A 24478-nucleotide genomic window follows, 5' to 3' on the forward strand; every position below is an offset into this window, starting at 1 on the left:
CTTTCCACCACGAGCAAGGCATCCAGACTCCAGCCATGTCTCTTCCCCATCAGAGGCAAGAAGCCTCCAAGGTACATCCCTGTGCTTCCAGCTGGGAGCAGGAAGGTGAGAAGCCCAGTGGCAGCTGGTGTTCCCTAAGGGAGCTGTACAGAGCTGAGAACCCAGACTCTTAGCCTCCCACATTGTATCTCTTCCGTCAGTGGAACTTGGAAACGCTCCCGATGAGGATGTGTACCACCAATTGAAGAGGATAATGTAGACGACAGCATCTGCAGTAATTACTGTAGTAGCTTTAAGTTGACCTAACGTAGATCAACTTAAGATTTGAGTGCAGGTGTAGATGTACATTTATATTTCTGGATCTTTTATTCACTTTTTTGGAAACTGATCTGAAAAAGCAGATGCGTTCCCTGGACATGGCAGAGTTTTTTCGGGATACCAGAGGTATCCCAGAAAAACTCTGTAGTATAGACATAGCCTCAGGGAGTTAAGTGTGTTATTGCTTCTCCAGATTTGCAGATAGGAAAACTGTCATAAAGTCAAGTACCTAAGACATCTTTGGAAAGAACAATAAAGAACAATAGTGGTGCATGCCTAACACCACACAAAGTATGGAAAGAGATATCTTTTAGCTCAGTTGTTATAGAATTCACCTGAAATGTGAAAGATGCCCTTTCAGGGCAGTTTACAGTCTCCGTGGGCCCTGGGCAAGTGAGTGTGGACCAGTTCTGCACTTGCAGAAGGGGAGGACCCTTGGGCAGAAGGGGCAGAGCTGGGGGCAGCTAGCTCTCTGCACTGCAGGAAGCATGCAGCACTCCACCCCCTAGCTCTCAGTGCCACATGAGGTGTGTGACATGGTGCTCCAGCAGCAATTCAAAGGAGCCCAGGGCAACTGTCCCTTTTTGTCCTTCCCTGTTGGTGAGCTTGTGCCCATTCCCACTGTTTGGCAAGGAGGAGAAGGGATCTGAATATGAGTTTCATGCCTCTCAGATGAGTTCCCTAATTATTGGATTATGGGATATTCTGACGTGTGTCTTTATGTTTCCTGTTAAAACTGTTCCACTGTGTATAAATAAATAAATATGCATTCAGGCAGAGAGACAGAGATACAGAATGAGTATATGACTTAATAGTCTATTGGGGTTATTTTCTAGTGGGTTTCCACAGACATCAATACTAGACTTGATGCTATGCAGTTTTTTTATCTATCACTGCTGATAATATTTGCAAATGATATAAAGATTGGAAGAGAGATAAATTATGTCAGGGCAGTCATACAGAGGGATCTATATTGTTTGGTAGACATGGCCCATTCAAACAAAATATTGTTTAATATAGCCATATGGAAGATCATTCAGAGGTATTTTGGTGTCTAAAATGGCAGACAGGTACCTAGTAGAATTTTCAAAATTGCTTAAGAAGATAAGATACCTAACTCCCATTAATTTAAATGGGATTTAGGCACCTAATCTGCTCAAGTGTTTCTGTGCCCACAAAAGCTCATGATACCATGCAACCAAACTATTTGTTTTTTAAAATTTATTCTGAAATAATGTTAAAGTGACATTCACAAAGAAATGTAAGTGCCTGTTTGCTTCCTTAGTTTTTTAAATAAAAACCTGAGATCCTCAAAACCCCCACCAAGCTTCCTCCTAACCCTGTAGATGCCTGCACACACACAAAGCCACTTCAGTCCTGAGATCCAGTTCCTGCCTAAAGACTGGTGGGATCCTCAGCATGGATGATTGCCCCCATCATGTGCAGCTAACCTACCAAACTGGGTCCTGAGGCTTCCTAAAAGTGGTTTGAGATTTATTGTTGAAAAGCACCAATTAGAGAGCTGTTTAATGTTAAATAATAAATGATACAACATTCATCTGCACTCTGTTAACCAAGGCAAATAATGGTGGGCTAAGAATGAGCCATAAAAACATCATGATTAAATAATAATACAATAAAATAAATAAATATAGTGAAATGATATGTGCAGTGGATTACAGAAAATGAAGCACCATTCAGGCAGGCAGAACAGCAAGTAGGACACATCTGGGAGCTACTCTGAGAGTCAGGACAAAGAGTTCACACCTATAAAAGCTCACAACTCTTTAATCACCAAAGGCCGGGCACAATTTTTAGGAGGGTGGATGTGTAAAGCACTTCGGCAGGGCAATGCATTGCAGCAGCTCCAGAAAAGAGGTCAAATCCATTCACTGGGCTGCCCTGCCTTTATCAGCACGCGCAGGGAAAGGGGTGCTGAGCTGGACCATCCAGTTTCGGTCCCTCCCTGCCCTAGTAGTGACTCTCATCCCGCGGTACCCGCCCTCGAGCGCTACGGTCGGGCAGTCCCCGTCCCCGGCGTAACGGCGGCTCGGGCTCCGCCCTTGGCAGGGCGATACCAGCCTATGGACCGGTTTGGCCCCTGCTCAAGCTTCGCCCCCGCTGACAGCCGGCAGGGGGCAGGCTTCGGAGGGCACAGTGTGGGCAACGGGCGGCTTCCGTCGCCGCTACCGCGCATGTGCCATGACACCCAGGCGCCGCGGCTGCTGGCCTGGCGCTGAGGGCTCGGGCTCTGGCAGTTGCGCCATGGAGGAGGGTGGCGGGTCCCGCCTGTCAGCCGAGAGCCTGGATGAGCCCCCCAACAGCCGCGTGTTCCTGGTGCTGGGGAGGGACGCGGGGGAGGCGCTGATCCGGGAGCGCTTCGCCCGGTTCGGGGAGATCCAGGACATCTGGCTGGTGCGGGACAAGCGCACACACGAGTCCCGCGGCATCGCCTTCGTCAAGTTCGCCCGCAGCTCGCAGGCCTGCCGGGCCATGGAGGAGATGCACGGCCGGAGCCTGACGCCCGACACCAAGCCCATCAAGGTACCGACCCGCGCGGCCCAGCGGCTGCCTGCCGCCCCCCCCCCCCCCCCCCCCGCCCGACTGGGCGCCGCGACCGCTCGGGCCGGGCCGCTGCCAGGTGCAGGCTGCGTGGGGTAGCGAGGACGCGGATTCTTCATCCTTACGGGTTGGGTCGGCGCGGGGCCTGGCCGCACCTCGTCCTTAATGTCCCTGCGTCTCCTTTCCCCACCTCCAGCCTGGAGCGCTCAGGGATAGTCTCTGCTGAGGAGAGCAAGAGACTTTAGTTAAACGTCGCAGAGGAGATGAGACTTTTCTCTCTGCGCAGCTTCCCCCTCCCCCCAATTTCCAGAACGAGAGGGGCACTTGGTAGCACTTCGTGCAGCCGCGTTTATAGGTGGGCAGCTGCTCTACATGTTCTTTTAGTCTTTAAGGTGCTGCTTGACTATTCCTTGCTTTTCAAGTTTTCCCCTTGTTTGGGTGAGTTTTCCACACAGCGACAGGAGGGAGAGAGAAATATTTAGAGAAGGGGAAATGTTATAAAACCACAGCAGGAGGCTTATGGGAAGATACTGTCCTTTCTACTAGCATTTGTTCCTTTAGATTTTACAGTGACATTTCAAAGACTTGTAAAGATTCCTGAGATTGATGCAAACAAATTGAATTATAAGAGGGAATTTTAAAGCACTGCTAATGCAATATGCAGAGGTTTTTTTCAATGTAATTTTAATATTTTTACCTATGAGAATCAGTGATGACTTGCTGCTGATGATCACTTTTAGCCTCTTAAATTGTTTTAATGTTATCTAATGATGAGGTATGTGAAGTAAAGGAGTCTAAATAATGAGAAAAGTTGTAAGTTTCTTATCTGACAGGGTATCATCAAGTGAAGAAGGATGGTCTTATAACACATACATGACAGAGTTAAAGGTTTAGGACTCTTCTGGATTCTGCCACAGGCTGTAGGGCTTTTGGCAAATCATTTAACAGCTGTGATTCAGTTTTCCCTCTCAAAAATGAGGTTACTTTCCAGATAGTTCGTGTGTCTTGTAATTCTCTGATGAGAGATGCAATATACATTAAAAGTATTATTATAAATATAGCTATGAAATGTTAGGTCTTGATTTATGCTTAGCTTCACACATTCCCATTTAAGTTAATACACACTGCAGTTTTGGAGCCTTAGTAAACTACTAGTTAGATTTTTCTGTTTCTTTTGAACATAAGTGTGGCCATGTAGGGTTAGGCAGTGGTCAATGCCAAGTGCTTCAGAGAGAACAAAGAGAAGAGGCGATCCTCAAGTGATCCATGTTTGTTTTCTTTAAACAAAATGGCTAAAATTTTGGATCTGCTAGGAGGTACTCCATCCTTTTACTGCAGTGTACATCAACTGTGCCAGCATTAATGCTGCTAGTGATAGACCTGCCTAGCTATTCCTGTTCTTCTCCCTCTGCCAAGCGTAGGTGCCCTTTCAAAATGTCCTGCCTCCCAGATCTTATGGAGAAGGGTAGAGTAGCAAGGAAACACTGGTGCAACTCATTTACCAGCCAGTCACATTGCTCCTAGAAGCCTAACTCATGACAGGCTGCATTATAATAATAATGCATTATAATAATTAAAGAATAAATAATTCATGTGGAAGCATGTGGGCTGGTTTCTCAAAGTAATTATCTTTCTATTTAACTCTGTTAGGTGTTCATTGCCCAGTCCAGAGCTTCTGGAAGTCACCGAGATGTTGAAGATGAAGAGCTTACACGAATCTTTGTTATGATACCGAAATCCTATACAGAGGAAGATCTGAGGAGTAAATTTAAGGTATTGGTTGAGTTTTAGTTGGCCAATAGTTTAATCAATAGATTGAAATGTAAAATTTTTGTGAATTTCAGAAATGTTGGATAAAATTGTTTTAAATTTTTTTAAATCTCCTAGGTGTACGGAGACATTGAATATTGTAGCATTATTAAGAAGAAGGCTACAGGAGAAAGTAAAGGTTTGGGCTATGTGAGATATTTAAAACCATCCCAAGCTGCCCTGGCAATAGAAGAGTGTGATCGAAGTAAGAATGTGATTTGTTTCTTCCCCCTTCACTTATTTATTATTAGAAACTGAACTTATTAGTGTAAGTTTTAATGTTAGTTTTTGGCTTCGGTTTTATTAGTAGCAAAATTATTTATGGTATTAATGCATTGGTAGCCACAGGTTGCAAAATGTACTACTTTAAGCAATACATACATGCAGATAGCACTATACAGGGTACGTCTAGACTACATGCCTCTGTCACCAGAGGCATGTAGATTAGGCTACCAGGCATAGGAAAATGAAGTGGCGATTTAAATAATCGCCGTTTCATTTAAATTTACATGGCTGCCACGCTGAGCCGACAAACAGCTGATCAGCTGTTTGTCGGCTCAGCGCGATAGTCTGGATGCGCGGGTGGCGACATCAAAGGTGTTTGTCGACCACCCAGGTAAATCTCATCCCAGGAGGCATGCCTGGGTGGTCGACAAATACCTTTGATGTCGCCACCTGCGCATTCAGACTATCGTGCTGAGCCGACAAACAGGTGATCAGCTGTTTGTCTGCTCAGCGTGGCAGCCATGTAAATTTAAATGAAGATGCGATTATTTAAATTGCCGCTTCATTTTCCTATGCCTGGTAGCCTAATCTACATGCCTCTGGCGACAAAGGCATGTAGTCTAGACATACCCTAAGTTCAGTGACACTAGTCACCTGTGAAGGCACTTGCAAGATCAATATCTTAGATTTAAAGTAAGAAGAGCGAAAGTTTGGGAACGAACTACAGCAAAATAACCTGACTCTAAAGTGGGTGTATGAGTCATATACACACATGTATTTTTGATACATAGATAAATCCCATTTTAAGTTCTAAAGGAGTGCTCAAAGTAAAAGAAATCTATAATAATGCATAAACACAACATAGGTTGTAGACACGATAAATTTTATTTGAAAAAAATTGTGCTTGGTACTGGTAATGCCTTGTTTCACTATTTTCAGACTATAGCACGCTTACAGTATCTGTTGCAGTTAAAATTGTTCTTTAGTGCTTAGAGCACAGGATTGACAAAACTAGAATCCTGTGACATGGGACAGTTAATTTAACCTCTCTTGCCCTAATTTCTTCATCTGTAAAATAGAAATAATATACACCTTTCTGTAGAGCTTTATGCTCTTCAGCTGATCTGTGAGGTAAGGCTTTATTTTCTTACACTCACAGCTGAGAGAAATACTTATAAAATATAAAGGCTTTACAGTATGAACATATTAGATAATCACTCGTGCTGACATGCTTTATTTGGTTTCAACAGAGAAAGTTCTTCAAATCTTCCTCTGTGGGCCTTCAAAAAGTCAGAGATCAAATTCTCTAAACCAGTTGGTGGGAGAGTTTAGTTCTGAAAGATAAAACCAGTATCTAAAAGCTCTGTAATATTTTATAAAGATGGTACATGTGACCAAAACAATTATTTGGTATATATTTTAATATAGTGAAATAAATACATTGTATAGTTTTGGACTGTTTAATGACCAGTTAATCAGAAATACCAAGTGAGCACCTGGTTTTTTATAATTCTGTCTTATGTGTCTTCTAACTAAATTGAAGATGCCAACCATCACATTTATTGAGAGTTAAGGCTGTTTCAGCACGTGTATGAGCCTGTATATTTTTCTTTAAACCTTCTACCAGAATGAAATTAGTAGATGTTCTGACACTAGACCAAACAGCTTATACAGATATGGTGCCTAATTCAGCACAGATTTTGGTAGGCAAAGGTTGACTGTATAGATGTCCAGCTACTGCTTGCCTCTCTGTCAAGTATTTCCAAGATGATCTTTGGGTACTATAATTCTTAATGAGATAGATTATGGGTAATGTTGCTTTCAGTCTTTTAATTGTGTTAGTCTTTTATAAAAAAAGAAACAACTGATTTTCAGTGTAACATTTTTTTTCCAATACAATGCTTATTAGAAAATTTTCTGTCATATTTTTCTTACATCTACATGATGAAATTTGAAATTATGTGGTTACTTGTTTCAGGTTACAGGGCCATTTTGGCTGAACCTAAAAACAAGCCATCTGAATCCTCTGAACGTGAATTTTACAGTAACAGCACTAGTATGAGACAGGAACCAATGGGGCATGAACCCAGAGGGAATGTGTTTCCCTTTGGTAAGTAATAACTTTTTACATTAAAAACGACTGGTAATTCTGGATAAGATCACCCAATGGTATGGTTATAGAAGTATATTCAGAGAGAGGCAAAATGAGGAGACCTTTAAAATAATAGGTCCAGGTTTTTGGTTGTTGGTTCTAACTGAAACACTTAATTTCTGTGTTGTTCAGGGTTTGGTTTTTTGTTTTACATTTGACCTTTTGCATTGGTTGTCTGAAATAAGTATGTCCTTTTTTATTATAATATGACTTAGGTCCTAAAAATGTTTTAGAAAAAAAAATATTGAAATGATCAAGATACAGTAGTATAGTGACTAGCAATGTGTTTTAATTTATCCTATTTTGATTCTTGAGAAGGCCAGCCAGAATTTCGTAGTTTTGAAAAGAGTCAGACGAGAGTTCGAGAATCCGTTTCCAAATGCCTGTCAGTGGTATCACGGCTTCCCTTCATACAAGAGCAGCTGTTCTTCCTCTTTGATCTAATCCCAGGACTGGAATATTGTGATGTTCAGCAAGATCCTCATACTAATCATGGTAAATAACAAAACAAACTTCATTCTCTCTGAAACTTTGATTCTAAAATATTGTCTGTTTCCTTCCTCTTCCTTCTTAATTCGGAATAATTCAGCCCTCTGATCAGGCCTGTCAGATGCAACATTTACACCCTCTCCCTAACTAGATCTTTTATGGGTCCTAATATTTACAAAGCATGGAGGCAGCCCACAGCATTTCTTAAATTTTGGACATTCAGAAATCATAAATCAAATTGTCTGTTTATTAATAGACTCTACATCAGATGTGATGTGTCAAAGATGGGCAGAATTTCTGTTAAGGAAAAACATGGATTTGCTTTGAAGTCTCATCATGCCTTCAGAGTACAGGCAGTCCCCGGGTTACGTACGACGCCTGGGGCAGAGCAGCTGGGGTGCTGCCGGGTTGGTCCAGTAGTGCCCAGAGCGGCGCTGCGGGACCAACCGGCAGCGCCCCAGCTGCTCTGCCCCAGGGTCCACAACAAAAGCCTGGTCTGCTGGGGGGGGGGGGGGCACACTAGCTGCACCTCCTCCCCCCCAGCAGACCAGGGACACGGGGAGCAAAGCCGCAGCGGCAGCGGGGTGCCGTGCCTCTGAGGCTTTGCCAGAGCAAAGCCTCAGAAGCGTGGGACCCCGCCGCGGCTGCGGCTTTGCTCCCGGTGCCCCTGGTCTGCTGGGGACAGTCCCCAGCAGACCAGGGGCACCGGGAGCAGCTTTTCTCGCCCCAGAGGTCGAGGTGGTGGGACCGCTGCCTGAGAGCTCCGGGGCGAGAAAGCCCCGTTCGTAAGTGCGGATCCGACATAAGTCGGATCCGCGTAAGTAGAGGACTGCCTGTAGTGTATGGATTCTTTCTTAAAATAAAGTTTTAAAATGTTAAGCCTGTCAACTAGCACTGCAGAGTCAGTATAACTTCAGGAGAGTGAGTTGGATTATTTTTAATCAGTAGGTCCAAAATTATTAGTATTGGGGATTCATGTGCCAAAAGAACATAGTGGCTTAAATTGCTAGTTACAAAAAACTACCTCTCTGCTTTTAAACTGACAAATTAAGCATATGGAAATAATTGAGAGGAAAAACAGGAGCCCCACAGTGCCATTTTAATCACTTCTTTCAGAGAATAGCTACACTTTAGAAGGCAAATATTTGTGCACCAGTTAGTAGTTTGAGGTAGAGATGTGAAAGGTTAACCAGTAAGCATCACCCTTAACAGTTTCTGGTTAACCAAGTGGAGGCTGGAGCAGCTCCTTGCCCTCCCTTTGGGTAGGGGTTGTTCTAGCACTGCGGGGCCTGCTGTGGACAGGGGCTGCTCTGCTCAGGCTGGAGCAGCCCCGGGTTGAGGTAGGGCTTCAGTCTGGCCATGCCGGGCAGGGGGAACTGCACCAGCCACAGCAGGCTAGAGTGATCCCCTTTGCCTGAGTCCCCACTTTGGACGAGAATCACATTTAACTGATTAACCAGTTAAACATGATTTTACATCTGTAGTTTTAAAGAAACAAACATCTGTTAAATGTGGGGTTTTTTTTAATACGTATCCTATAAAGGAAGTAATTTCAAATGATTTTCAGATTCAGCTGCAAAGATTTGTTCATGTTCTACATTATTTTGTATGTTTCATACAGGGCATGCTATAATTCAGTATACTACTGCAGCATCGGCTATATATGCCAAATACAAGCTACATGGGTTTGAATATCCTCCTGGAAATCGACTAGGTGTAAATTTCCTTGAAGATGGAAGCGATGGATCAGAGTAAGTACATAGGTGAAAAGCTGTAACTCTGAGTTCTGGAAAGCGATGTTTTTCTTTGAAAAATTGTGTATAAAGGTAAGGGGGAAAGGAAAAAAACAAGAAAATCAAACCTGCCACTATACAACTTTATATATGTATATATATATATAGTGAATGTTTATGTATTCTGAAATGTGAGGTATTTCAGGGTACTAGGGTGTGCATTGACCACTGTAGTGCCTCTTGGTATTGAGGGCAAAGTTACAGGAATCTTTGTCTCTCATGTCTCTTGCTAGTCGTCATCTTTGTGCACAACTCAGCCCTTTAGAAGTCTAATCCCTTTTGGACAGCAAAAGCTCAAACTAATGCCCCAAAAGATCCTTGACTATTCTACCCTTCTCCTGGGTTCCGTCTCTTACTGTGAAGTCTTCTCTGAGGGGCCAGTGCTCAAGGCCAAAACTGTCCCCTTGAGGCAGACAAGGAAGGTAAAGTAAGTATCTCTTTGAGGAGTCTTCTCTTGCTGACTTTGGCTTAGGCCTCTTTAGAAGAGTCTCTGTGATTCCTCCCTTCAGATTGTACTCTCTCTCCTTCTATGAGGCAAGTGTTCCTTAAAGTATTACCTGATGCCTTCCAGTTTTGCCCCTGAGGGTGGGAAGCAACTAATTAGGTGATCTGTTGTATTTGTATGTAACTAGTTGACTATTTACCCCTCTCTAGTTCAGTGGAGTTTCAATACCTTACTGAGGGCACAATCCCAGAGAAGGCCTTTTGAGACACCAGACATTGCTGCCACTTTTCAAGAGAAAGAGGGAAAAGATAAAACATTCTTTTTATTTTAAGATGATTGAATTTTTTTTTACTAGCTTATATGTATAAACAAGGTCTGAGGAGTAGGTAAAGGGTTTTATATTAAAACAGGTCCTGAAAGACTCTCTGTGAATGTAGAGTTAGTAGGATTTTGGTAGCATGAGTACCAAGGAAGTAGAACTTGAGGAGATCGGGGAAGGAAGTTGAAATTAAACAACAATGTCACAAAAATGCCTGACAAAGTATGAAAAGTAATTACTAAATACTTAACACCATTTTTTGCTCAGTTAAGTGATAGGATTGCTATATTTGTTCAAATTCTTCTAGGAGTCTTTCAGCAAATCAAGGGAAGGCAGTGATTTAATACTCCTGATATTTATCATGTTAAAAAACATATGATGCATAAACAATTTTTATTTTAAGAAGCAACAAAATAAACCCCTCATTCCAGCTTTGAAAAACAAAAACTTGATAATTGAAGAAACAAATGTAATTCTCCTATCTGTTCAGTATCGAGATGGATGAGAATTATAGGGAAGAAATAATGTTTCCAGCAAACTAATTTTAACTTCTCTCAAGGAATTTAAAAAGCTGAATTTAACTCCTAGAGCTGGGTTCAGATATTCTATCTTTTTGTTAAAGGAATAGTGATAACCAAAAGTCTGTGTTGTAGGAAAAGAGTATGGAACATTGGGATACCGGTATCTCAATGTATTCCGGATTTATGAAGAGTATTGACTTAAATTTGCAACAATTTAGTTAATACTGGATGTTCTCAGCATAGATCAAGGAAGACTGACTAGCTATTTTCCAGATCAGTTCTTTCTCTGAAAACTTTGATTTGAAATGAATTTCTTAAGATCATATTAATGTTGTTTTTTGCTGTAAAGACATAGTCTATTATGATTACTTCTGCTTGCAGCCACATCAGAAAAATGGCAACACAACTGGTGACTTCACAGATGTCATCAATAGTGTCACATAATAATCTAGCTGGTCAGCAATATACATCATCTGTAAGTAACTGCACTGTATACCATTGACTTTTCCTCACAGTTGTTACAAAGCCTTGCAATGTGCAATAAACAGCTTTGTTCAACCTTTTATCTAAAACTTGTGAGTGCTTTAGGATTCTCTTACCCTTTGTGACTGCTTTTTGTTTGATTGAAGTGTGGTGGATTGGCTTGTGCTTTTCTGTATTGTTTATAGGTGAAATGATCTTAACTGGATTTATTGCCCGGGAAAAATACTGTCTGGGAGGTAGTCAAGAAAAACACATCAGTTAATCATATGACTGTTAGCCCATATGTAATCCAGGACTTTCATGTCTTACAACAGTAACAGGGTCATAAATCATGTTTTTTTTTCCACTTTATTTTCATCTATTATCTTTTTTCATTACATCTTACTTTTGTTCCAGCAGCCTTACAGTGAAAGTTCTAATTCTGTTATCTCAGCCCCAAACAGATGCTGTACTTCCATCACGCAAAAAAAAGGCTCCACACGAGACTTCTGTGAGAGAAAGGCTTTTCATAGTGTTTTATCCTCATCCCTTACCTGTAAATGTGTTGGAGGATGTATTCTGGTAAGTATCATTTAGTGATTAAAATAACTTCAATAGTAGTTGAAGCCCACAGCAAGTGACATGATCAATAAAACAGTAAAAGTCATCTGGAGCAGATGGTATTCAACCAAAGATTCAGAAGGAATTCAGTTACAAAATTTCCCAGAACCATAGAACTGGAAGAGACCTCAAGAGGTCATCGAGTCCAGTCCCCTGCTCTCACATCAGGACTAAGCACTGTCGCTTAGACCAGTGTTTCTGAAAATGTACCATGGAAACACTTTCAGAAACACTGTAACTGGCCTGCCCCAGTTTATTTATGTACTGGTGCCGCAGCCACGGAGCCTCATGCCGCTCATTGGCTCCATTTCGTCATTGCAGCCAAGGGGAGCCGCGGGAAGCGGCGTGGGCCGGGCCACCACTTCCCGCGGTTTCCCTTGGCTGCAAAGGACGAAAAGGAGCCAATGGGCACTGCGAGGCTCCGTGGCCACGGCACCAGTACATAAACAAACCGGGTTGGCCAGCTAAAGTATTTCTGAAAGTGTTTCCATGGTACACTTTCAGAAACTCTGGTCTAGATCACCCTTAGCAAGTGTCTGTCTAATCTGCTCTTAAAATATTTCCAGTGATGGAGATTCTGCAATCCCCATAGGCAATTTATTCCAGTATTTAACCACCCTGACAATTAGGAAGTTTTTCCTGATGTCCAACCCAAACCTCCGTTGATGCAATTTAAGCCCATAGCCTCTTATCCTCAGAGACCAAGGAGAACATTTTTTTCTCCCTCCTCTTTGTAACACCCTCTTTGATTCTTGAAAACTGCCATCATGTCCCCTCTCAGTCTTCTCCTTTCCAAAATAAACAAGCCCAGTTCTTTCAGTCTTCTCTCATAGGTCATGTTTTCTAGACCTTTAATCATTTTTGTTGCTCTTCTCTGTACCTTCTCCAGTTTCTCCATATCTTTCTTGAAATCTGCTCAGAACTGGACACAAGACTCCAGATGAGGCCTCATAAGCACAGGGTAGAGTGGAAGAATGACTTCTCGAGTATTGCTCACAACTCTCCTGCTAATGCATCCCAGAATCATATTTGCTTTTTTTGCAACAGTGTCACACTATTGACTCATGTTTATCTTGTTGTCCATGACCCCTAAAACGCTTTCAAGAGTATTCCTTCCTAAACAATCATTTCCCATTCTGTATATGTGAAAGTGATTATTCCTTCCTTAAATGGAGTTCTTTGCATTTGTCCTTATTAAACTGCATCCTGTTTACCTCAGACCCTTTCTCTAATTTGTCCAGATCATTTTGAATTTTGACCCTATTCTCCAAAGCAGTTGCAACTCCTGCCAGCTTGGTATCATGTGCAAACTTAATAATCATACTCTCTAAGCCATCATCTAAATCATTGATGAATATATTGAATAGAACCAGTCCCAAAACAAACCCCTGCGGAACCTCACATGTTATGCCCTTCAAGCATGATTGTGAACCATTAATAAGTACTCTCTGAGAATGGTTGTCCAGCCAGTTATGCACCCACCTTATAGTAGCCCCATCTAAGTTGCATTTCCCTGTTTTATTGATAAGGTCATGCGAGACCATGTCAAATGCCTTACTAAAGTTTAGGTATACCACGTTTACTGTTCCTATCAAAGAAAGCTATCAGATTGGTTTGACATGACTTATTCTTTATACTTATCACTTTATTGTCTTTCAGATGTTTGCAGGTGTATTCCTTAATTACTTTCTCCACTGTCTTCCTCTGGCTTGTTCTTATTTCCCTTTTTATAAATGAGCACTGTATTTGCCCTTTTGGAATCTTCTGGAATCTCTCCTCACTTGCATGATTTTTCAAAGATAATAGCTAAAGGCTCAGATACTTCTTCTATCAGCTTCTTGAGTATTCTAGGATGCATTTCATCAGGCCCTAGTGACTTGCAGACTTCTAACTTTTCTAAGTAATTTTTAACTTGTTCTTTTGTTTTAACTTCTAAACCTACCCCATTTCCACTAGCATTCTCTAAGTTAGTGGGGGAGTGACCTGTCAACAATCTAATAAGCATTTGGGATATGATAGAGGCCTATTAAATTCTTGAAGGGTGTGGAGAAAGTGAATAAAAGTGTTTACTGCTTCACATAACACAAGAACCATGGGCCATCCAATGAAATTAATAAGCAGCAGGTTTAAAAGACAAGAAGTACAACTTCTTAGAGAGCACAGTCAACCTGTAGCACACATTGCCAGGGAAGGTTGTGAAGACCAAAACTATAATGGGGGGGGGGAATCAATAAAGAACTAGATAAGTTAATGAAGAATATGACCAACAGCAATTAGCCAGGATGGTCGGGGTGAAACCTCATCCTTTAAGAGTTACTAGCCTCTGATTGCCAGATGCTGGGACTGTATGACAGGGGATTGTTCACTTTTATAATTGCCCTATTCTGTTAATTCCTCAAGCATGTGGCATTAGCTACTGTAGGAAGATAGGTGGCAAAGTTTCCAGATGATACAAAATTACTCAAGATATTTAAGTCCATTGGTCTGATCCACTGTGGACTTTATGCTTAATAAATTATGGTCCATTTCCAAATATCAGTATTGTGTTACCAGCTATTGAACCTGATGTGTAGGTAACCCTGGAGTCAAGTTATCAGTTTCATACACTTTATTTGCAGAAAGCTTGAGTACTTTGTTCTTAATGGTATCACATATCTATTTCAGCTTGTAATTTAACTGCTTTTTATTTGAGAAAACTTCATAACCTTGTAGGCTCAGGAAGTTGCTTCTGGTATAATTGAAATCTGACATGAAGTAATGTAATCTTGTGTGTGCTACTGGCCTGCTTCCAAAAGTAATTTGACCGTAACCAACATATTAGTATCAAAGACTTGAGAGACAATTTTTGCCCATTTCACCTTTTTAAAAATTTATTTTAGAATTATTCTATCAACTTTGTTGGATTATTTTGTGCGTATTGAGGGACATGTCAACATTCCCCCATTCTGATATCTATCAGCTATATTGGTGTAACTGAGGGACAGCTCTTTTAAAAAGTCACACCACTTTTAAAACTGCTAAGCTCAATTCCAATTTGTGTGGAATTTGAAAAATACCTACATGGGCTACTGAACTGCCTTAGAGGCTGAAGGAAAAGGGAGCTATTCTTTGTCTATTTTGCATCCTACGTTACAAGTTGGCACACTTGTATGTATTTTATGTATCTTTTTTTTCCGCCTTTATGTCTGAACCTCTGCCTTAGAGCCTTCAGGTGACAGGAGAACAGGCACCAAAGAAAGGAAATCTTGATCGCTATATGGTGTGGACGTGCATTTAATATATGGTAGTCCTGACAAACCAATTCTTATAGAACATCAGTTTCTCAAGACTACCATATACTAAGTGGCACTTCCACACTATATAATGATCATGATGTCGGTCAGATTTCCTTTTATTGGTGTTTTGTTATTTTAATGTTGGGTAAAGCATTCATATAGTGTGATCTTTATTTATTTATTTATTTTTGTAATTGTGGATGTGCTTAGAGGGTGTGGCCTAACAGTTTTTTTTTAACTTCTTTCAGCATCTGTGAGGAATATTACAAAGGAGGAAAAGTACATGTGGGGGAAAGATAGCATAAAATCAGATATTACACGTATAAGAATAAAACTTATTGACAATGTCAAATTATCTTGCAGAAGATGCTGAATTGGTAGGCTGCAGTGCTTCAGCTGCCTTTACAAGTTGTAAATATTTTGCAACTTATCTTTTTTTTTTTTTTTTTTAAAGTCGGTTTGGACATCTTATAGAAGTTTACCTGGTAACAGGAAAAAACGTGGGATATGCGAAGTTTGCAGACAGAACAAGTGCCAGTGATGCCATAACTGCATTACATGGCAAGACGGTGAATGGTGTCAGGCTTAAAGTAATGTTGGCAGATTCACCTGCAGAAGAATCTAACAAACGTCAAAGAACTTATTGACTCGGTGGGTAAGTACTCCATCTGGATGTAAACTAAATTTCATGTAGTTTAAATAGTAAGTCCCCTGTTATTCTTTGGGAGCAGCATTTCAGTTATAACCTCAGTTATTAAGGAATTAATAACTTACGTGTAAAAACTTGCTTCATGATAAATTTGGAATGTAAGATCTTTGCCCAAAAGCATATTTTTAATTTTTAATAGATATTTTAAATAAAACTTTAAAAAAAAAACACAGTTGATCAATATCAGTCTGGACAACCATATGAAATGATTCACTTTATGTACTTAAAATGTACCAGTGCAAGACATTAAGAGGGGAAAAATATAGAAAAATAAAGGATATGATTGAGATCAGTCTCTGTATCGTTCTTTCATTAAAGAACATCATCTGTCACAATGGTAGTAGGTAAGGACAAAGATCTGAGGACTGAGAAAAGAGAAGAAATGGAGAAAAAGATGTAAATAAAGTGGATCTTAGAAGGAAAGAAATCAAGTGAAAACCCTAAGGTTTTGTAGATTTGGGCTATTTAGGGGAACTCCATATATTTCCCAGAAAAGGGAGAATGAAAGACTTTAAAAGTGCCTGATTGACTTAGGACTTGTGCCATATTGAAAATTGATGCAACTTGTGCTTCAAAGTTATTTGGGCATTTTTTTGAAAATCCTACCCATTAGGTTGTGTTTGTTTCTGTTGGTAAGGAATTTCTCCATATGTGAAGACCAAAATTGAGTGTGGTCCACTATCATTTGGTGTGATACATAAATAAGATAAAGGTTATGAAGGCACTCCCCGCTTCCTGTAATATTCTTCTTTCCTCCATTTCTCCTGCAATTCCATCTTTGTTTGTAGTATTTCACATGCATAAGAAATGGCTCAGATCTCCTGGATGAGTTTGCTGGGATACAAGTTTGAACAAAATATCTTTTTATTTATAAACTCAGCCATCTTGGACATGGAATCAGCAAAGAATCATGGAATTCCATAATCCTATTTTTAGTCACTTACTAAAATCACATTTGAGAGGCAAAAATATATTCCAGAGTCAAATAAAAATTTGTAAGTTTTGCATGGGCCTATTAACATTAACTGCAGCCAGGCTTCAGAAAGTAGTTTTTCCTTATCTTGCATATTTTTCATGCTATATTAGAAGACTTTCTACTGTACTGTACGGTTTACGTTAACATGACTGGCCATCTTTGATAAGCATGAATATTTATCAAATTCCTTGGTAGTTGAGAAGAGATTTTAATTTTATTGTTTGAAATGGAAGAACCTTGTTAGAAAGCCTAGACCCAAGGCTCAATACTCTCCTTATCACTATGCACCCAATTACACATGGTTTATGAAATGTAGATTTTCTTCAGAGAACGTATGAAACTTTTTAGGCCTTGAAATAAAAGGCCCGTTCGTTCCTAAGTGGCATTGGGGAATATATTTTCATTAAGTGCTTTAAAATACAAATATGTTTCTTTGTTTTACTTTGTGGCATGAAGTTAAGATGATGGCTTGTTGTTATTGATATTGTGACAGGTTGAGTCACAGAGATCCCCTTGAGATTGTCATTTGATGTGCTGAGCATACCAATGAGCCCTCTTATCTGTCCTCTGGGACACCGCATCGCCCAGTCCTGTTGAACCAGAACCTCTGGTCTCCCCCAGCAAAAGCACAAAACTAAGATTACAGCCCACAATAAAGCAACATAGAAACTGAGAACAGCTCAGCTCAGCTCTGGGAAGGCTCAGTTACAGGGATTTGACATAGTTCTCTGGTGCACAGCCCCAATGGGATTAAAACCCTAGATAAATCTGCCTGTCTTTGTATAAAAGTTTTACACAGAGTAAGCTCATAAAATTCCCCTCCTTATCAACAAAAGAGAGATGTACACAGCTGTTCCTTCCCCCCCCCCCCCCCACACAGGTAACAATTATTTACATTGGGTGTAATAATAAACAATTGACCTTTGTAGGGAAAGTTTGGAACTAACATTCGCATAATTTTGCACACAGAAATAAACAGGAGTCCCTTGAACTATTTTTCCATAGGGCAACTGAGCAGGAGAATTACAACAGATATAGAGATAACAGAAACCTGGTAGAATAGCAGTCATGACTAGAGTATAGCTATTGAATGGTATGTACTGTTTAGGAGAGATTGGAATAAAGGTAAAAGAGGTGGGATAGCATGCAGCAAAGAAGCAGTACACTAAAGAAATGTGTAGTGATGGTACGGACAAAACAAAGCCTGTTTGGGTCAAAATCACTTTAGGGAAGAATTTTATTGGGTTTGTGTTGGAGGTCAGATTCAGATGTGATTAGAAATCTCTTCAGTAGTAGAGAAGAGAAATTGTTTTGGGAATTACGATGATGGGAGACTTTAATTTCATGGATATAGGTTGGAGAATAAATACTACTTTTATTGTGAGGACTTAATTATTCCTAGATGTGATAGATGAGTTTTCTTCATTAAATTGTCACTAAACCAAAAAGAGGTGATACAATTTTAGACTCGATTTTAATAAATAGCAAGGACATCATGGAAGAGCTGGTTGTAGGAAATAACCCTGGATTGAGTGGTTACAAAATGATTCTGTTTAAATGGAAGGATAATAAAAATCTGGTAATCAATTATAATTTATTTTAAAAGGTCAGAGTTTGGGAAATTTAAGAGAGTTAGTTAAAGAGGTCAATTGGTCTTAAGAACTCAAGTGGAAGACTCATGGAATTTCTTCAAATCGACTGTACAAAACCTATATGAAATTTGCATCCTAAGCAAAGGAAAAATCTTGTGTGGAAAGGCATCAGACTTACCTGGATGAATAACCACCTCAAAAAGGAGTAAGCAGAGAGCCTACAGAGAATGAAAAAAGGAGTTTATCAGTCAAAAACAACTACACTGTGAAGGTTAGAAAATGTAGGAGTGATGCGAGAATTGCTAAAAGTCAAACTGAATTACCTCTTGCCAAGAAAATTAAAATCGTTTTCTAAATATAAATAAGAATAAGGAAACATGAGATTGAGCTGTTCTGCACTGTGGATGGAAAGGAAATGACAGGTAATACAGGAATGTCCCCAAAACTAAATTAATATTTTACCTCTGATTTTAATAAGGATAACCTCTGGGACTTGTGCCTGAAGGAGTACAGCTGACAGAAATTACATCTGAAATGGAAGAAAAACGTAGTATTTAATGCACTCCAGTCAGGGAAACTGGATAATTTCCACCCCAAAATACTGGAAGAACTGGCTCGTGAGACTGCTATTCCAGTAGAAAGGAAATTAAATCTGTCTATTTGGGGTAGAACCATATGACTGAGGAATAGCTAACTTCATACCTCTATTTAAGGAAGTAGGGAAATGATCAGGGCAATTGCAGGTTTGTTAGTTAGATCTTAGCAGCATGCAAGCCTTTAGAACAAGTAGTAAAGGAAAGAAGAATTAAATTCATTGAGGTAGATGGTAAGGGAGATGTAAGGCAGCATTTGAATACCAAAAGTATATCATGCCATACTAACCTGATTTCATTTTTTGAGAAAATAACAATTTTTCAGGGAAAGGAAGTGTCATAGATTAGCGTACTTGGACTTCAGTAAAACATTTCACATGGTACCATATGGAAAATTAGGGAAGAGGGGGTTCAGTACACGAATTGTAAACTGGATGGATAACTGGCTAAAGGTGAGGTTGTGCTGAAAGGTGAGTTATTGGACTGAAAGGAGTTGAGTGGAGTTCCTCAAAGATCAGTTTTGGAACAAAGTAGAAGTGTGCTAATGAAATCTGTTGAAGATACAAAGTTGAGAGGCATCATAAATGCAGAAGAGGATCAGCATGTTACAGGAAGATCTGGATGATCTTGAAGACTGGAGTACAGAAATAGGATGAAATTCAGTAGTATGAAGTGCAAAGTCATATACTTAATAATTTAACAGTAAGACTTTCTCCTGGAGGCTTGTCAATTGGAAGTGACAGAGAGGAAAGAGACCAAGATGACTGACCCACCAATGTGATATGGCTGTGACAAAGGCAAATATAATCCCATAATATTATCAGGCCAGACATTTCTGGAGAGAGAGAAGTATTGTACAAAGACACTTGTACAATGAATCTTACAAAAATATGGTGTACAGTTATGATACCTTGTCACCTATGTTGAAGAAAGATGAATCGTACATAGACATGGGTGTATAGAAGAGTTACAAGCAAGATCAGGGGAATGGAGCACTTATTTTCTAAAAGGAGACTGAAGAGCTTGGCTTGTTTATCTTAGCACAAAGAAGGCCAAGAGAGGATATGATAGTTTTTCACCCTCCCCGGTATTTACAGATAACTATTTAAGTTAAAGGACAATGTCATCACAAAAACAAGTGAATATAAATTGCCCACGAATAAATTCAGACTGGAAATAAGGTTGGTAACCATCAGAGGGCTGAATATGAGCCTCCCAGTAGGAGTTATGGGAGTTTGGACAAATTTAGTAATCTGATTGGAAGGTACTAGGAAGTAGCAGGGCTTAGGAGTCCTGGGAGGTGATTTACAGTTTGTCTTACATTCCTAAAAGCTCATTCTTCAGTGTTTCAGCTGCCCACTTGGCAGGCAATGATTTTCTCCTCTTTCTTCCCCACAGTGGGTTATGGTTTTTGGTTTTTGTTTATCTTCTTCCTCTGAAGCATCAGGGATGGCCACAGGTGGAGATGAGTCTTTGGACCAAAAGAGCCAGGGTTCTAAGTTGGCACCAAGCATTCTCTGTGAGGTACTTGGCTGGCTGATTCTTGCTCATGTGCTCAGGGTCTAACTCAGACCTGGGCAAAATACCCTCCATGGGTGGATCCAGCCCACCAAACCACCAGATCCAGCCCACAGATGCAGCAGGGAGCCTAAGAAAAGTGACCATTGTGGGGACTCTGTTTGAACAGCTGAGAGCCCTGGGTAGGAGGGGAGAGGCTTCATGTGCTGCCCCCACTCCTAGCACAATCCCATTGGCTGGTTTCCAGTATTCTAAAAGATATATTATTACTCAACCAGAAGTTATGGGCTTCATATAGGCCTTACTTCATGAATTTCTGTGTTCTGTATTATGCAATAGGTCAGTTTCCATGATCAGAACAGTCCATTTTAGCCACAATGTATTTATCGCCATAAGACTAAAATCAATTAGTCTTGCCTCTGCCTGGAGTTATATTGTAATGTGGGATAGTGAAGATGTTTTGTCCTCTTAACTAGTGTAAAAATTAGAGGAGGATTAACTGTGGAACTTACTTTATAATCTTTGACCCTTTATCAAAATGAAGTATCTGCTATAAGTCGCACTGGTATACACCTGGTCCGCACTGAAGTCGTTGATGCTTATAGGAATTGATGTGTCCTCTCATTCCCAGTCCTCCCATTCCCTGCTCTTAAGTCACGCAACCTCCCCACCCCTCCCAATTTGCACAAATAGAAGTTAGCTGTGGGGGAAAAATTCCCTGCTTTAAGCAGTTTTGCTACAAGTCTAATTTTTTTGGAACATACCCTGGACTTAAAGTGAGGATGGCCCTTAAAAGTTTTATTTTTTGGTTCTTTTGAGATTGTTTCCATTAGGTATCACATCTGATTTTTTTTTAAGTGGGGATTTATACAATTTCTCATAACTGAATTAGCTAAAATTGAAATAGTTCAATGTATTGTGGTCCCTAGCTCATTTCACCTCATACAAGTACTATAGTGCAATCTCTTCATTGTGAAAGTGCAGTTTACAAATGTAAAAAAAATTTTTTTTAAAATTTATACATGCACTCAAAACAATGTAACATTTTAGTATCTACAAGCCAAAATATGAGGGGCATATGAATGTTTAGCATATCTGGCGCACAAATACTTTGCAGTGCCAGCTACAACTGTGCTGTGCAAATGCCTGTGTTCACTTTCAGGTGACATTGTAAATAAGTAGGTTTTGTTTGCTTTTAAGTTAAAAAAAAATCTGTGGAAAAGAGAAAAGATCAGTAATATGCATGTATTTATATTGGGGTGGGCCAGAGGCAGCTAGTGGGATGTATCTGCTGAACACGGCCTGCAGCCACTTTTGCCAGCACCCTTATAGCAGCTCATGCTTTAAACAGCAGCTGCTATTTACTCAGCACACTGGGGAGGGGCAGGAAGGCTTTGTGCCCTGTCCCCGCCCTCTAGCAAAATCCGCCAAATCCCATTGGCCAGTTTCTGGTGGGTAGGAGCTGAGAAATTTTCCTAGAGGCAGGCCCTCCTCACTCCTCCTACCCGTGCTAGAGCAGAGCTACATCAAGCAGCCAGCCCAGCAGACAGGCATGGAGCCTGCATCAGATTCCTGCAGGGCTGCAGGCTGGGTGCCACCTAGGTAAGCACCTCCCAGCTAGAACCTGCCTCTGGGAACCCCCCTCCTCCTTTTTCCCCCCAACTTGCTGCCCCAGGCTACAATCCTGTCCAGCCCCAGGTCACCACCCAAATCCTCCTGTACCCCTTCTGCCCACCTCCTCTAGGTCACAACTCCCTCCCAGACACTGCACTACCTCCTACTTCCCTCCCTTAGTCCAGAATCCTCTCATGCACCCATATCCCTCCCTGACTCTGCACTCCATTCCTCTGCCCTGACTCACCACCCAAACCCTCTGTATCCCCTCTCCTCACCTCCTCTAGGTCACAACTCCCGACCAGACCCTACACACACACACACCCCAAACCCATCCTCCAGGCCAGAATCATCTTCTACACCCATACCCCCCTCCTGGACCCTGCCCCCCAAGCATCTGCCCCAGATCATAACTCCCCCTCAGACCCCACACTCCCTCCTGCAGCCCAGTCCTCTATCCCCAGCTCCTTTCTATACCCAACCCACTTTCTAAAATCCTGGCGTGGTCCCTCATTAAGAATTATTGCACACCCCTGATTTATATGATTCTTTTCTATATGAATATTCAGAGTGTTTACAGTATAAGCAATGAAATATGTTCCAAAATAAGAGAGGCACATTAATAAAGAGCTAAAACATAATTTAATACACAATATATTTCAGAAGTAATGCTTGAGAACCAGGAAATCATACGGACATAGAGTATTAGTTTCTCTAAATATTTTAATTATAGACAGGCTTTATGTGTGAGTTGGAGTGCTATTTGTAAGAAATACTCTTATAATATGGATTTTTATATAAATATAGGTATTTTAACTTTGACATTATCTTCATACTTGTGTTCTTTCTACAGAGCAGACACTAAATAATGACATGACCCTCAGCTGACTGACTGAAAACCTGACTAGAGACAGTTCCTGTGGACAGTGACAGCTCTTTGTACTGGTAGCTGAAGTTTGTGTAAAAACCTCTTTATTTTTAAAACCTCCCAGAATACAGTATGTAGTTTAAATCCACAATTCGACAATGTTTAAATTATAAACTGATAGTTGTTCTAGCAGTCTGTCATTCTGTATTAGCAAAATAAAATTCTTTGTTTAAATCATGCCTCTAACATGAACATTTTAAAGATGGAGAAAAAATAAATGAGGCAACATTAGTGGTTTGCTTACTAGATGATGACTCACATTCAATTACTCTTCATTATCATAGAATCATAGGACTGGAAGGGACCTCGAGAGGTCATCGAGTCCAGCCCCCCGCCCTCAAGGCAGGACCAAGCTCCGTCTACACCATCCCTGACAGATGTCTATCTAACCTGTTCTTAAATATCTCCAGAGAGGGAGATTCCACCACCTCCCTTGGCAATTTATTCCAATATTTGACCACCCTGACAGTTAGGAATTTTTTCCTAATGTCCAATCTAAACCTCCCCTGCTGCACTTTAAGCCCATTACTTCTTGTCCTGTCCTCAGTAACCAAGAGGAACAAAATTTTTCCTTCCTCCTTGTGACCCTTTTAGATATTTGAAAACCGCTATCATGTCCCCCCTTAATCTTCTTTTTTCCAAACTAAACAAGCCCAGTTCATAAAGCCTGGCTTCATAGATCATGTTCTCTAAACCTTTAATCATTCTTGTCGCTCTTCTCTGTACCCTTTCCAATTTCTCCACATCTTTCTTGAAATGTGGCGCCCAGAACTGGACACAGTACTCCAGCTGAGGCCTAACTAGTGCAGAGTAGAGCGGCAGAATGACTTCACGAGTTTTGCTTACAACACACCTGTTGATCTAGAATCATATTTGCTTTTTTTTGCAACAGCATCACACTGTTGACTCATATTCAACTTGTGGTCCACTATGATCCCTAGATCCCTTTCTGCCATGCTCCTTCCTAGACAGTCGCTTCCCATCTTGTACGTATGGAACTGATTGTTCCTTCCTAAGTGGAGCACTTTGCATTTCTCTTTATTAAACCTCATCCTGTTTACCTCTGACCATTTCTCTAACTTGCTAAGGTCATTTTGAATTATGTCCCTATCCTTCTGAATTATATAGTGCAGACATTAACACAGTCAAATTAGGATGAGAACTAAACATAAAAAAGTAAAAAAAAACCCCAAAAAACAGTACAGATTATTTCAAAGATTGCTACCAGTTTCTGCCAAGATTGTACATGGTCCAGAGAGCCTCAGATTCAGGAAAGTATTCTTCCAGGAGGGAACTTCAGCACTGTCTTGCCTACTTTCCTTTTGCTAGGGCTAAAAGTATGAAATGCTTATTTTTCATTGGCTAGTATGCAGGGCACTGGACTGGAAGTCAGAGGTGCATTATTGAAACTTAACCACTACCCATTTTAGTTTCTGGTAGCTGTGATCATTAACGATCATGTGGGGTTTTTTAAACACATTATTTAACTATGAAACATACCATCTTGAACAACTGTAGTCTCTCATTTTTCAAGGAATTATAATGGTTTATTAAGCA

The 24478-nt window shown here is 40.6% G+C and overlaps 1 protein-coding gene across 3 annotated transcripts; it reads left to right on the plus strand.

Moving 5' to 3' along the window:
- The first annotated feature begins 2479 nt into the window (after window positions 1-2479).
- RBM45 (RNA binding motif protein 45) lies at window positions 2480-23167 on the plus strand. 3 transcript variants are annotated; one of them, XM_075933718.1, is made up of 10 exons: window positions 2480-2862; window positions 4531-4653; window positions 4768-4894; window positions 6893-7024; window positions 7382-7561; window positions 9177-9306; window positions 11015-11108; window positions 11550-11677; window positions 15446-15642; window positions 22847-23167. In XM_075933718.1, exons 1-9 carry the CDS (start codon window positions 2521-2523, stop codon window positions 15636-15638), a joined length of 1449 nt encoding a protein of 482 aa, XP_075789833.1. In that variant the 5' UTR covers window positions 2480-2520; the 3' UTR covers window positions 15639-15642; window positions 22847-23167. The 3 variants fall into 3 exon arrangements, with proteins under 3 accessions (XP_075789833.1, XP_075789832.1, XP_075789834.1); XM_075933717.1 differs by having other exon boundaries at window positions 2481-2862; window positions 15446-15646; XM_075933719.1 differs by having other exon boundaries at window positions 2486-2862; window positions 7385-7561; window positions 15446-15646.
- Window positions 23168-24478: the final 1311 nt, after the last annotated feature.

Source organism: Pelodiscus sinensis, chromosome 7 (genome assembly GCF_049634645.1).
Source record: "Pelodiscus sinensis isolate JC-2024 chromosome 7, ASM4963464v1, whole genome shotgun sequence".
Lineage (NCBI taxonomy): Eukaryota > Metazoa > Chordata > Testudines > Trionychidae > Pelodiscus > Pelodiscus sinensis.